Source organism: Pocillopora damicornis, chromosome 14 (assembly GCF_964200805.1).
Source record: "Pocillopora damicornis chromosome 14, jaPocDami1.2, whole genome shotgun sequence".
Taxonomy (NCBI): domain Eukaryota; kingdom Metazoa; phylum Cnidaria; class Anthozoa; order Scleractinia; family Pocilloporidae; genus Pocillopora; species Pocillopora damicornis.
Genome location: NC_142683.1, coordinates 11,224,547 through 11,240,096, shown reverse-complemented (window position 1 = coordinate 11,240,096; position 15,550 = coordinate 11,224,547). Strand labels below are relative to the sequence as shown.

Here is a 15,550-nt window from a genome sequence, read left to right as displayed (position 1 = left end):
AGAAAGCCTTTGTAATCAGAGTTTAACTCTTCTGTGTCTGACCTGATGATCTCCAATGTGCAAAACAGCTGGCATTTGTAAATTATAATTTTGGAAATGAAAAAGACCTTGACAGCAATGTCAAATCAGGGACTTAAGTTTCCCTTAATTCAGGGGGTTCTTGACACTTATCCGTTGCCCCTTTCTAGAAATTTTGCATTGATACAGTTTCTTATAGTGTTAAGTGTTAAAATAATTGTATTAACTCCTTTTTTCCCCAGAACACTTAAATTTTTAATTTTATAGCCAATGATTTTAATCCTAATCAAATTATGTTTTTCTTTCATATGCTTGGTTCTATATTGTCTTTTTTAAGTTGTCTCCTCTTCAAAGTGTTTCCTGTACAGGAAAATTGGAGCTCTCACAGACACTTCCTTTACAACAGCAATAAATAATTGTACAACTCTATTCTAGTACAAAGTTTACTCAAGACCCTTTCATTCATATTAAATACCTTAAACCACAAACCGGTTTGTTACTTATTGAAGTCATCATCAGAGAAAGATCTCATAACTGTTCATGACAAAATCTTAGCTCCTAAATGAACACAGGATTATTATCCTCAAAATCCTCTTGTGATAATCACTTCCTGAAACAATTCTCAATAAAAAGATCAATCCGCCTGTGCACCTCTAGACTAAACTGGACTTGCTCCAGAATTCCTACCTCAGGGCAAAAAAAAAAAAAAAAAAGAGTGACATCACATAGGCTAAAACACAAGCCTCAAAGGTGGAAATTACCTTAAAGATCATGTAGCTTGGAGTGCATTATCCATAAAATAATTTCAAATGTGGAGACTCAGAATTGCTAATTTTTGCTGTGAATTTCAGGGCTTTAAGAGTTTTCTCTATTTCCTCTGACTTTCCTTCTCCAACCACACTAGGTATATTGTTTGGTTATGTTTCACTTCAATATTACTCAGATTTTAAGCAGTACAAAACTCTGATGATATGTTAAATAAAAGTATCATTTTTGTGAACTAAGACCTGGAAAAATTCACTTTATTTACACCACTGTTATCTGTACACATCTCTGTGCAGGGAGACTTTTAAATACAGCATGTGTTTGCATTATTTACCTGTACATCAACAATTGCAAGGATTTCCCATCATTTCTTTGATTTCATTGGTGCATTTACACATTGTTTAGTTTTTAGATAAAGGTTCTCATTGAGAGGTGGTTGCTGACTTTTTTCCCTCAGTAATTTTATTTTTCTTTGAAGCCTTAAGCTGTTCAATCCAGTTAGTTTCTTTTTCATCAAAAATTTTCCCACCAAAAGCTAGAAGACCAAGTTGTGAGTGAGAAGCTTCTGACTTCACTTTGCTCTTAATACAGGATAAAAACTGTGACTGAGTTAGATTTCGACTGCAGTACTTTGGATGCCATGTATGAAAGATTCCTCTGTCTGCGGCCCGAATAACAACCAAGTCACTGGCAAGGTAGCTTCGATATAACTTCACATCTTCCATTCCCCATCCTTTGATTGAAAGATCAAAACCACCAATTTTTATGAAGTCATTTCTGTACTGGCAAGTCATTCCATAACCAAAATCTCTCCAGTAACCAGTGTCACGATTTATGCGAAATTGGTTCTGGTTTGGAGGCGGTGATCCTCCATATACTATGGTGGGGTTGTAGAGACTAAATACAACTGGGTAGTAGAGTTTCACCCCAGGGGTAGAGTAAAATCTACAGCGATCTAAAAATTGAGATGTAAATAACACATCGACATCACAAAAGAACATGAGGACATTGCCCTTCTCCCAGGAAGTAGCACCCTGTTGGAGACCATAGCCTCTGGAAAATGTCTCATTCGAAAATATGAGTTTATAGTCTGTGAAATTCTCTGCCTTGGAGACGTTTGCCATCATGGTTTCCAATTCTTCCTTACCGGCCTGGCCAAAGAAAACAACAGTGAGAAAAACCGATCTGTCCCATCTCACACAAACGTCGACAAAATTGTCCAGGAAGGCTTTAAATTTATCCAGCCTACCCGATAGCGGCAGAATCAAGTTTATAAGCTCGTTGTTTGTGTCGACTGTCTCAATGCTACCTGCGAGGTTCAGAGGACCAAATGGGCGTTCAATTTTGACTCGGTGAAAAACTTTGTTGTTTGTTGATCTGAAATAAAAATCGTACTGTGAACCAATGATCCGATCGACGCGCATTACTCCATCCACAAGATCTCTTGCCGTGATTTCCATGTTCCTGCCCTCGTAGTTTTTAAGAGCATCAACGGCAAACTTCATAACCTCTAGGTAATCTTTTCCTTTGTGTCCATGCGGTCTTTCGGCAGGATTACCCGAGAGACCGTGATAAATCTGATAAATCGCATTGAACGCTACGCCGTCGAACGGAACGACCTCAAATTCAGTTCTTAAAGGTTGACCTTTCAAAAATTCTCCTTTCGCCTTTCGGCTTTTTTCTCGGCTGAGTTCTTGAGCGATGGTGAATTTCTCCGCGTTTTTAAGCCGCTTTAAACGCTTCGAGATGTCCTTGTTACGTGCGGTTAGATCGCGAATGACACCACTTAAGGCATTATTCTCCTGTTTCAGATTTTCAACATCGAGATTCAGGAGTCGAATTTTTTCCATCAACGACGACAATTTTTCCGTGGGAATTTCAGCTTGCCGTTCATGATTTTTCGAGTTGAGCTCGTCATCTCCTAGTCCTTTACAGCGTGTCAGTGCAAACAATAAAATCTGTCCCATCAAAATGAACAAAACCAACGCAAAAGTCGCTCGGAAAACAACGACAGTCGAAATCCTTGGCATGGCATATTTTAAGCGCCTCTTGCTTGTTCTCCAGAGCTCCTGAATATCAAGGTTTACTGTGTTTTGAGCGACATATAAATTATATATTGTTGGCTTTTCCGCTAAGTGATCGTCATCCAACATTTGAAAGACCAGTCAACGCAAATACAAGTCAGCTGTGTTTTCTATTGCCACATGTTTGAATAGCACAGCGTGACATGTAACGCAATGTTTAACTGTGTAGTTGAAGAACCACGCGAACGTGTTTTAGTGTTTAAAGTTCGTAACTTACGAGTTGAAGAAATATTGTTGAGTAGCAACGTTCTAGTCACTATAGCGTAGGTTGTCGCCGCAAGATTCCGAGTTGCCTTTGTAAACGAATTCAATTGACTTTTAACTACTGTCAAATTTGAATCGTTTAGGGAATTGCTTTTTGTGTCTTTTGGCGGAACAAGATAAACCATTTTTAATTGCAAATGTTAGGAGGTTTAAGCATAAAACTATACTATTGTTGCTGCATTTGATGAAAACAATATCTGGAATTTTAATGAAAACATTATGGCTGGTAAACAATCTCAAATAAGGGAAATAAGTTGTTTTTTTTTTAATTTATTTGACGTACTTGTTATCATCACATATTTGTATTCATTCGAGTTGCTCGGTAAATGAGTTTAGCGGTGAAATTGGGTAGAACCTTACTGATTTTTGCAGCATTTATTCTTGAGACAAAGGGGATAAAAACAATACAAAAAGGAATGTGATGAGTTCCTCTGTTTCGGTGAAACACTGTAGGAACACCGTGATAAAATACAAAGAGTTGATTGCGTTGGCGAGAACTTAAGGGTTCTCCTCCACTATCACACTTCCTTAACGAATCTTTAAGAGAAAAATACTGTTCAATATGCCATTGATAACCTCATTCTTAGACGATTGCCGCTCTCATTAATACCACCAGTATTGTTTTCGTGGTGTTTCAGAAACACGCCGCCAAAACAAGGAAAAGTTATGGTGTAATTGAAGGAATTAGGAAAAACAGGCCGTACATTTTTAACAATATAAATCAACAACTGCCATAATCACCCTTAATAACGACATTTAATGAAATTCAGCTTGGAATCATGACTTTATTTTCGCAGTTATTTTGATGGGTGTAACGGAAATTCATCACCTAATCCTTGAGATTTGTTTTTGTTCATTATTATCTTACAACACGATTGAGATAAAGCAGGGTTAATAGTGCAAGACACTTCTGTCAGTCAGAAGAGGTTTTTACATGTTTTATGATCATTTTTAAAAAGTATTTAAATATATGACACCGAGAAGGCAGGCAACATGCACGAATTACCTTACCCACTCACATTTTCTTTCAAAGACACTGGAAATCAATACTTGTAGTCGTTCACATTGTTTGTATTAATTCGTGCATCCCCATTTACAAAGAAAAACTTTCTTTCGGTTTGAAGAGGAATGGATTCTCGGAACACAGCAAACGTAGGTCTTGAAGAGAGCTTATAAAGATACTAAAACCTGAGACGGGTTTCAGGATTTTATTTCGCAAGAGGTCGAAAAGAAACAAATACTCTCTTGATCAAGGTTTTTCGGTCAAGATGAGTGGCCTGTAACAACATTCTTATTTCTTTTATCAATACCTTTTTTACGTTTTTGAAAGGTCCGGAAAGAAACCTGGCCAATATTTTTGCCACTCTGACTTGGCACGCTTATTTTAAACTGTGCGAGCAAAGTCCAAGTTTTGAAAGTTGATGAAATGATTTTCCTGCTCTCAAAAATAGAATTTGATTGTATTGTGCTTTTTTGAAGGCTTTCCTTGAAGGACCAAATATTTTATTTCTTTGTTTTTCTTAGCTGAATGAAACCCAGGATGTTTTTTCTTGTCACATGCAGGTTTCAATGTCTCGTACGCCTCATTCATGCACTGTTACCCCTCCATTTTGATCTGCAGACGTTGTTATTTCAGTTGGTGATTAGTGGCAGTTATAATTGTTTTGATCATTAAAAGCATTATTTTTATCATAAGAATTGCTTGGGAAACAAATTGAGCTAGAATCTCACATACTGCACCAAAACACCAGATCAATTATGAAATTATCTCGTTAAAAAACAAAATTATAATAATAAAAGTTAAAAATAAAATTTTGGTTTCCGGTGCGCCGTGGAGATCCAGAGAATTCAGGAAAAGGTAGCCTAAATATGAAAGTGACATTTCAGTCTGTCTATACTAACAAAGCATCAATACAACCTTGAAAAAGCATCACGTACGAGGAAAGGATAAAGATGTTAAAAAGAAAAATGAGAACTACAATGAATACTCAATAGGAAAAGGGGGCTTTAAGTCCCTACAGACCCATCGCCTCGCCTTGTCTATATCTCGATTATATCTCGGAATCTTAAATGATAGCACATTTGTTGTTTCTAGTGTTTCCAGATTCATAGTAGTTTACAAAGGGGCATTAGGATTCCAAACTGTTTTCACACATCGAGACCCCTTGCACATCCCTCGTGTTCCTCAAGGCCTCGTATTTTCCCGCCGTTTAGGAAACACTCGCGCCTAAGAACTTATAATGAGGCGCTGCTCGCAGGCCATGGTAAATCCGGCGACATTCCATGGTGAACTAGTGATTTACCAAACTTTTCGGTTCGTGCTTAGTCCCTAGTAATTTAGAGCGGATGCAAATTCCACAAAAACCGTCCTTGTCTTCGTTCGAATTGTGATGAAGTAAACACTCGTGACATTCTTCCAAGAGCTCGAGAGTGTTCGTATTTTTCCTACAGGCCACCGAACACGATAGTGCAGGATATCGAAGCTGGGGAAGGTTTTTGTGGCTGGTGTCTCTACCTGAGTGTAGTGAAAGTTACCCCATGACGTGAGGGGTAGAACACTCTGAGCAAAAGCACAGACAAGGCAGCGAAGAATCGTTCCGTAACCTTTGAAGTAATCGGATGCAAAGCCAATGTCTACGCTAAAAGAGATTTTCATGGATTTTAAAATTCTTACTGCATTTATTGCTTTTAAGGTACTGGGATTCAAATGTTTACATCAGAGGGGAATGATTAGGAATCTCAACTGTTTTCGCACACCTACAAATCCGTTGACATTCCCCGGTGACGTGATTTTCAGCTTGACTGTTGTCCCAAAATAGTTTAGAATGGATCCACAGGTAACAACAACTGCTTCGGTTCGACGTGTAATACAAAATTTACTTAGCACTCATACTATAAAGAAATTAAAAATTTTAAAATTCTTACAGCATTTATTACTTTTAAGGTACTGGGATTCATAGATGTTTACACTAAAGGGGGATGATCAGGAAGCTCAACGGTTCACACACATCTATAAATCCGGTGGCATTCCCAGGCGAACTGATTTTTCAGCTCGAATGTCGTCCTAGAATAGCGGATCCACAGGCAACAACAACTGTCTTGGTTCGATATCTGATACAGAATTTACGTAGCACTAATACAAAAAGACATTCTCAAAGGCGCTTTATATTCAGTGATATTCATTAACTGAGAGTTTTCCTAGATATAAATGTTTTAAGTTATTTTTATTAAACGGCGAGGCTGCTACAAATTCGGATCTATGATACAGCGAGTTGCAAAAAACAGGAGTAGTAAAGATGAAGGCCTGCTGGATCCCCAAATGTAGAGCAGATGACTTTTGGAACGCACAGAAGATTGTTTCTAAGAGCGGAGAGCATAACTTGGACAGAAGATCTTTCTTGTAGAGTGAACTTACGTTGTTGAAAGACTTAAACAAAAAGAGACAATTTAAACTGAATGTCACACTAGGCTGATGAAGGTCGATAAGAGTTGTGATATGATCAAATTTTGTAATCTGAAAAAGTCGCGGCGTTCTGAACCTCATGGAATGGAGTAAGAGCAACGAACTATTTGGACTCTTCCTTAAAGAAACCATTAATAATAGATCGCAATAGAGTAAAGTCTTCAAGCCCCTCAAACGATAGAAAAGATATTTTCAATCGGTATCTATATCTAGAAGCAGATTATTCCTTTGAGTTAGGGAAAGGCACAAAAACGAAGAAGAAAAATAAAAAACGTTAAGATTTGAGATAAAATCGTTTGCACTACAAATAACCAAATTTTAGTGTATTCGAAAACTAAGTATGGCAAAATCTCCGAAATCGCGGCAAAACCAGAATGTTTTTCTTACAGACTCGTTTATTGATGTGTGAAGGGAATAACGAATCCGATGATTAAAAACCTCCCGAAGGGGTGACGAAGCTTGAAAATCTGCTTCAGTGTAGACCTATTCGCTGAATAACAGATCATAATTGAGTATTCATTATTTAAGAACCAAATGGTTGATTGGAGAGATTGAAAGAAACAATTAAACAACAAAACAATTCACTAAACGAACAATCAAGCGAAGAATTAATTTTGATCGACTTAAAATCCTCCACAGCGCCCAAAAGAAATATAAAAAAAATTTACCCGTGAAAAGAAGATAAGAAAATTTGGTCCCTCTGTTTCACAAATACACTCTGCGAAAACACTCGTGACGCACTAAAAAGAGGATGTTAGCACTGCCAGATATTTGAGAGCTTTTGTCTCCGTTGCCACCTCATTTCCTGTGACCAACTATCAACGGTTAAATACCGACCAATATATTAATGACATCTTTCGATTCACAGACGATCACCGCGGCTATCAATATCACAAATATTATTCCTGTGGCATTTTAGAAACACGCCGCTTGAAAAACTATTGCAAAACAAATTTTCCAACATGTAGGAAAAACATGGTAAACTTGTTTTGACACAGTATTTGCAACAACGTATATTTGCTCCATCATAATATCATATCTTATATCATATCTATCATAGTTATAAACCCAATCATCTTAAATTATTTAAAACTAGCTCGGGGAAGTCTTAATTAGGAAAGATCATTTTTACCTACCGAGCTCGAGGTCTGTACTCGCTCTTAATTACGGACCTATTTTTTTCCCGAAGATCCATAACCTAAAGACAGGTTTGGAGGAGGATTTCTAGTCACGCGCAATGCCAGGCCTGAAATCACTAACGCACGTGGAAACAGAAAAAATAAATTCAAAATCGTCGTTCAGTCTTCTAAGATGTTTTCAAAGCCTAAGAAAACAAACGACTTGAACTTCGTGTGCCAAGTTGCGAAAATTGTACATAAATTAATGAGAGATTCGGCAAAGCTAGTGGGAAGCATGGCTGATTAAGGCAGGTAAATTGACAATGGAATCAAAGGGCGAGTGGTAACTGAGAGATTTAAGTCGATATATCGTTGGATAGAGTTGGTTGCTTAATTAAGAGGAGGTGGGGAATTGAAATAGACGGGGCATATCAGAGAGGTTCGAGTTAAATAATTGATCCTTCACTTTTTTTTTTCTACTCCCGGAACAGGCTGAGATCTCAGTGTGACTCTTGAGTTCCTAGGATGTGAATCGTACTTTGCCCTTCAAGCTCCAGAACACTCATGCACCTCAATAGTCAAATAGTTAAGAGAATAAGCCGATATGCTTACTTATTTGTAAAACTCTTTGGTGCGTATTGTATTGATATTGTAAAGAGAAAATGGATATTAATCGCTCCGGAGAGAGAAGGATATCAAAAAGCATGAGCTATTATGCGCAAGTCGATTTCCTCCCAATCCCACGCCTAAAGAGTGATCAAAGAAAGCGAGACTCTAAAGGGAGGGCGCAAGTGCAATCTTTGACCCCTACTTTTATCATATAAACTACGGTGTTATACAAGGATTTCCAGCCCTGAGAAAAGCCGTAACAACACGCGTGAAAAAATATCGTATTTTTCACGTGTGTTTGTTATCTCCAATTAGCTGCTGACACGTCACTTGCCTTTCGCGCCACTCGATCAGGTTGATGAATGAACGGCGAAGCCTTCACTATTCTCAATCCAAGGTCGTTTGTCGAAATATTTCGGATTACTACTACTAAAACACTTAAAAAATCCGTATCGCTTACAGTCAGTGACGTTCAAACTTTCCTATAAGTTGAAGAAAACCAAAATACGGATAGAAAAACCGAAAGTTACGTTGTCGGTGGCTTTGGTAATGTCATTTCTCGAGGCTGAGAGCGAAAATCGACAACTGGAAGATTTGCTACAGGCCGATTCTGGCCGTGTACCTGAAAGATTTCCTCTGTCGGTAAGGACCAAGTCAATAACTGAGAATTTTGTGTATGGAAAATTACGCCCATTGTTTGTTTTCATAGTGTTTCAACGCATTTTTTCATCTTGAGCCTTAGCGCCAACGCACTTTACGATCATTACTCGGGGATTGTCGATCCTTCTATTTTCATTCATTAATAAGTTGACTTTTCCTGTCAGTAAAGGGCTATTGTGTCTATATGATAAAGAAAATAATACATGGTTGCTTGTAGATATGGAATTTCTCTTCTCGTGTTCAACTCCACATCTCACTCGTTCGTTTCCGCTCACTCGTGAGCTATCGAGTGAATCACTCGAAGAGAAATTCCATATCCACGCTCACCCATCTATTATTCTCTATTTATCGTTTGAAGTGGGACATATTTGATCGGTTCGCGCATGTCATGTAATGAGTGAACTCGTCTTCATTTTTTTTTCACCCTCCAAAATGGCGACACTCATTCATGTGGATAAAGGTTGTATCACCATACCATTGCGCTTTTTACGCTGCTGCGATACGCACTGAAGCTATACGTCCGAGAAGTCAGGGATAGAAATGATCTTTTTTTGCGGACTGATGACCAATTCGACACACATATCAAAAAACGAGAATTTGTGTGTAATGGACACACAAAACGGGGACGAGTTCGGGATGAAAACTCGGGAAACTGGTATTGTACAATAGCAAAACTTAGAACTTGTTGCCGGGATACATAGCAAGGCATGTAGTGCTTGTGAACAAGTAAAAAACGGAAAATGTATTCGCAACTCGACAGATCTTTGACTCCTTTACATGCAAAAAAGTGTCGCAAAATGCAACTTAAAAAAATTAATTTGCAAAAGCGGACCGAGTGCGGGAGCAAATATAACGACATTTTGCACAGAATCAGACTGATGTTGGAATTTATGGATCGGATATGAGTTAAGGTGTGAAACGCTTAATTATAAGTACAAAACTGATATTGAATTCACATTTTCCGAGTACTTTGACTCATTTGCATTCTTTGCTTTGGAAAGAACAGCGCCAGCGATCAAATTCGCGGTAAATAAAGGCTATCAATTAAACATGCGCGATACCTGACCAACCAGAACGTGCAGAACTTCACAACTGAGTGACCTCACAATCGCTAATTGTAACTTAAAGAGCCAGTCTTAAACACAAAGTGGCTTCCGCGCCGAAAGATAATAGTCCTTTGCTTGGTAATGCCAACATGGCTGAGCAGTGCACTTCAGAGAATGTCTCCGATCCGAGAGCGGAAGGTAAAGTAGAAATCGAAAACGTTCATGTAAGCGAGAAACAAAAAATAAGGGAATCTACTGTCAATGAAAATATACCAGAAATCGATATAGATGACATTGAAGCTGATCAAGCACATTCAACTGACTGCGATGACTACGATGACTTTATTGGAGAAATTATTATTTCAGTAAGGAGTGAGCTCGCTGAGGCTGAGAAAGAGCCAGAGAGGTGTTGCAATGATAGAAAATTCTCCACACGTAGCCGAGACAGCTCGACCTGCAAAGAAGGACGGCGCAGCGAAATGAAAGATCAAAGCTCTCAGGCCAGTTCTTTGCCAGAAGACGCTGTAAGCGACGAAGTCAAAATACTGAAGGATAAGCTAGCTATTAATAAGAAAGACACTGAAACTTTGCGGAAATTACTGGAAGACGTACGAACAGACTATGAAGAATTACAGAAAAGTTTCGATAAACGCACTAGTGAGACAAAAAGTGAGGAAGGCGAAGTGCCGATGAAAGAGAGCAATGAAATGAGAAAGCGGAAAGCTGAGAAAAAACGATCGAAAAAGGTTTATAAGGTTTCATCTTCAGATGAGATAACGGAGTGGAGATTTTCAGATAGTAAGACAACGGGTTTTACTAAAGAATCTCCAAGTGCTCTTCAAGTAATTGACAGTGGCGAAATAGCATGCCCCTGTCTTGAGAAAAGTATTCGTAAAATCGTGAAGGATATCAGAGAAGAATTCAAAAACACCATTCTGGACTTCAAACGATGCTTTGAGGAACAGTGCACAAGCATCGGTGAAGAATTAGCCACGTTAAAACATGAATACTTGGGCGCTGTGGAAAGAAGGGATTCTGAAATTATCGGCTTTGAAAAAATCATCAAAGGCTTGCAGTCACGATTCCTGGAAGAAGACAAAGAGTTGATAACGTTCAGATCGGTTACTGCATCTGTTTTGGAAGAGAAGCAGAAATTATACGACGATATTCGTTTGCTGAAAGATGAACTCTTGCGAAAAAAATTCGAAAAGGAAGCTAGCCAAGCAGAGTTAGGGAAAATGAAACAAGGTTTAAAGAAATATTGCACCGCTGAAGAATATGAAGATTTGCAGAAGTTAAATTTTCAATTTGATGGAGACTGTGGAAGTAGAGGAATCGATGGCTGCGGTCAATCTTCTGAGAATATGAAGGAGTATGATAATGTCGGTGAACTTCAAAACAAAATGGAACAGTTCCACCCAGTTTTGAAAAAAGCTAAGCAGGAAATTGCAAGGCTAAAAGAAGAAAGAACGGAGGCTCAGAATCGTTTGGAAGAAAAGATTTCCGAAACGATTAAATTAGAGAGTTATTTTAACAAACAGTTGAGCGAATCTGTAATGGAACTGAAGCGAAAGGAAAGAACAATTACCGAACTGAAAGAACAGTTGTCCAGTGCAGAGCTGAAAAATTATCAACTAAACAGTAAAATAAATCAGCTGGAGAAAGAGAAGGAAGATTTGAATAAAAAGCATATGCAAGAGTTGGAAGAAGTTAAAGGTGAGTTGAGGCCATTGTGCAAGAACCGTCAACTAAACAAAAAGAGGGGCGAACAATTACAAAATGGGAATGACTTGCCTAACGATGATTACATTGGACCGAAAAATCAACTTGAAGACAAAGAAGCGAAAATGCTTGCAAGAACGACAGAGACTGAAGAATATTTATTTGACGAAGACTACCAGAAACGATTTCTTCAGGTAAGAAAAAATTGTAAATCTGTAAAAGTAAATCTGAGTCCAGGGCTGTAGGACTGTTTGCTTTAAAAGCAATGCCCAAAGTTTAAAAATCACAGGAATGAAATGAAAGGGAGAAAATGGAGGGAAGGATAGGAACTAAAGAGGAATAGTATTTTAGACCCAACTGGCGGGCTACCTTACCAGGCTCAGGAAAAATAAGGAGGCGAAGCGTGCATTCCGCAGCGGTTTCGTTGGCAACTGCCTTCACTCGCTGGTCTACTCGATAGTTTTCATTGACTGAAGGCCTTAAAAAGGTTGGTTTAGTTAGCGTCAGAGATTTTTAATGACGCAAGCTGTTTGAACGCAAAAAATTCTTTGTTAGTACATCACAAACGAGCTAGCGAAATACAAACAAAAAACAAACGTACAATAATGTAGAAAATCTCTTTCGTTTTTAAATTTTAAGTTACGATTTTTCTCTTTCTCTCCCCACTTTGTATTCTTTTTGTATTCACGTGCGGCGTGCGTGATTTCCCAAATTAGCTGAGCACGTCCGATAACTTTAACCTTGACATTGGAAAACTGTCATGGACATTTTTCGCGTAGTTTTAGTTTGTTTTCACGGAGTTTTACTCAGTTGTTTGTTAACGTAATTTGTTACGCCTTTGTTTGGAATTTTAAGAGGTTTCGGAGATTTTATTTCAGCCAGATGTTGTGGTTTATTTAAAAAGTTTAATACATATTTTCTACGGAGTTTGGACTCTAGCTTCTTTTTTCGTAAATGGAATTTTTACAAATAACTACAACGACCAAAAATTTGGTTAAATCTCCCACGTGATACCGTTGGCTTCCGGACCTTTCTCTCGTCAGGAGAAGTCCTTGCTTAAGAAAGATCTTGAGGCTGAAAAGAGAAAAAATGAATTGTGCCTGTTGGAAATAGAAAAACTTCAGAGAGAACTCGATCAGTGGAAGGAAATCGTCCGAGATGATATGGATGTGGGCGTGGGATTCCTTCGGATCGAAAATGAAGATTTGAAAGATGAGTTACAAGAGAATCAGTAAGTTTGACAGAATTATTTCTGTATCATGTTTTTTTTTTAGATGTAGCTTAGAAAATGTTTTGGGATTTACAATATCCACATCACCTTCGGCAGATAATGACGGAGCACGACGGGGAAAGAATAGTCGTAAGATAATCAGTGGAAATTTGCCGCCGCTTAAAGTACTCCCGCTGGTTTAGACCAGAAACATACCCCTTTGATTAGACTTGAAGGCATCACTTATTTGTTCGTCACTGTCGAGCCAAAGGGAACTTAAGCGATCAGGACGGCAACGCCGAGGAAGACGTCAATAAAAAAATGAGTTTACGTTTTTGGCTAGAATTTCGCGAATGTCCAAATATGTTTAGCGTCTTTTATGGCGCCACACCTCAACTTTAGCATACCATATGTGAGCAACGTTGAGTTCCAAATGGAATCTTTAATGATTTGTTGTCGGGGTTTTCCGTTCTCAAACCATGTAAATTTTGTATTTTTATGTAAAACACTCGTGCTGACCTACTTTTTTTCCCCATTAGAAAGCACTTCAAATTTCCTAGCGATAGAAGTAACTTCGCAAGCAAGACTGTCAAGAACGACCTCTGACATTTTTTTTTAAGCTTTACGTACACAATCCAGTCAACAGAAATATTGCAATATGTCTTGGTTTACGCTGGATTTTAACTCTATGATTTCTCTTGCACATCCAGGATATTCATTAAAGAATTGATGTCAAAGAAAAAGCGACATACCCAAATAATTAAGAAGTTGCGGGCGGAAAATGCCATGTTGAAGGTTTGTTTTATCTATTCCTAAAAAGACTACATCATGTTCCTCGTTATGGGAATGTTCCATTCTAACCACCACCCCTCCCTAATTTCCTTTTGGGATAGCTTTTTGGTAAAAAGGCTCGGATTTTTCTCGTGAGAAACCGACAAAAATTGGACCAAGAAGAAGCAATTTCGAAAAGATGTTTAACGATAAAGAATGACGATCAAGTATTTTTAAAAAGATTATAATACATTTAAATCAAACCCCTTAACTCAATTAAGATTACGGCCTTTCCCCCAACTCTCTCGATTTCATTTTCAGAAGGAGCCGACTGAACATTGAGGAACGTTTCCCTTTTTGTAGGATTGGGGGGGGGGGAGGGGAGGGAGGGGTGACGGTGGGACTGGAAAGTGGGACGTTTCATGTTCGCTATACAGTTTAAAATACTATTATAGGTCAAAGAAAGAGAAAATATACTAAGAAACGTTTTCTAAATAATTCAATTTTATCATTTTAACGTTTTAACCTTTTACTTTTGTCAGATAGAAAATTGCACATTACACATTTCTTTGTAGATGAGAATTCAAGATTAAAACCGAGAATTTGTTCTTTTTCACTCATTAGAATTCTAAGAACACAACAGAAGATGAATATGACGATTTAATTTCATTTGAATCTGACGACGGAACGTTTGATGAGGGGTTTAGTTTCGAACAAACTACAACCCAAGAACAGAGAGTAAGACTGGACAAGAATGGGAAAATTGAAATGGTATAACATTCTACTTAACATATTCATTCGTGTAGCACAAGAGCAGGCACCTAACAGTCTAAGATTTGGATTTTTTCAAAATGACACATCGTAGATGAGAAAAATTCTATGGTTAACTTTTTTACGACTAACGCCGGGTTAAATTTCGTCAATTTTTTCGCCTATAAGCTGATCTTTTTGCTGTAAACTCAATTGAGACTCCTTTATGAAGACCAAGTTATGCTATACAAAATGTACCTTTAAGAATCAGGGAAAAAATATAGGCCCAGTGAATCTCAATTTTTAGGCCACTGACAATGAATCAATACATTTTCCTGTCATTTCAAAGTTAACTTTGCCTTTCAAGCGATAAATCTTTTAAAACTGGCAAACTTTCTGAGATTCCTGAATTCTCTAAGTTAAACTTCCGTAAAAATTCAATGTGTACTTATTTCGTCATGCTCTTTAAATTTATGATGTATTTATCTGTTGGGCGTCCTCTTAAGCCTGGATGCTTAGAAGACAAAGAATTATTTGATTTGATCAAACAGGGAGCTCCACTTAAAAATGAGAGCAAAAATCTTTACACTGATTCCAGTTTTGACTTCTTGGAGTACGACACAAGCATTAGCGAAAAGGTAAGAGCAAGAGAGAGAAGTATTATAACCGGGAACGGAAGACCCTATGTTTTTGAAGTCAAAGCCTAAAAACTCTTAGATAAAAACTTCATTTATCTTCCATGCTGATGGCTCTAACGACCGAGTTTGAAGGGCGCATGCTCAGATTCCTTTTTCCGTGTTATCATCCGCCATTTTGATTTGTTGTGCAGATTAACGCTGTACTTTCGGTCCCAGACTCCGGTTCGCCGTTTCTGGTTTTTAGTAACATCCCGTAGCAAAGTTGATAATTGATGATTGAACCTATTATCTGTTGTTTTTCAGGAATAGTCCAAGGAAAATAGTATGCTGTAAGCAAATGGACCGACCTATAAATTTATAACATTACTTATTGTAAACGAAATAAACTGAGAATCTTTGCGTATTTGTTAGATACCAGCTCTCTTTGTCATC

General features: G+C 38.0%; 2 protein-coding genes across 3 annotated transcripts; one reads left to right on the top strand and one right to left on the bottom strand.

The window, feature by feature from the left end:
* Positions 1 to 248: 248 nt before the first annotated feature.
* On the bottom strand, positions 249 to 3,253 carry LOC113673292 (chondroitin sulfate N-acetylgalactosaminyltransferase 1). Its single transcript, XM_027189678.2, has one exon. The coding sequence runs from the start codon at positions 2,934 to 2,936 to the stop codon at positions 1,206 to 1,208; it is 1,731 nt and encodes a 576-aa protein (XP_027045479.2). The 5' UTR covers positions 2,937 to 3,253; the 3' UTR covers positions 249 to 1,205.
* A 5,433-nt stretch (positions 3,254 to 8,686) lies between these two features.
* LOC113673291 (uncharacterized) lies at positions 8,687 to 15,517 on the top strand. Of its 2 annotated transcripts, XM_027189677.2 has the most exons (6): positions 8,687 to 11,943; positions 12,793 to 12,980; positions 13,670 to 13,754; positions 14,355 to 14,501; positions 15,032 to 15,118; positions 15,422 to 15,517. In XM_027189677.2, exons 1-6 carry the CDS (start codon positions 10,177 to 10,179, stop codon positions 15,425 to 15,427), a joined length of 2,280 nt encoding a protein of 759 aa, XP_027045478.2. In that variant the 5' UTR covers positions 8,687 to 10,176; the 3' UTR covers positions 15,428 to 15,517. The 2 variants fall into 2 exon arrangements, with proteins under 2 accessions (XP_027045478.2, XP_027045476.2); XM_027189675.2 differs by lacking the exon at positions 15,422 to 15,517 and having other exon boundaries at positions 15,032 to 15,322.
* Positions 15,518 to 15,550: the final 33 nt, after the last annotated feature.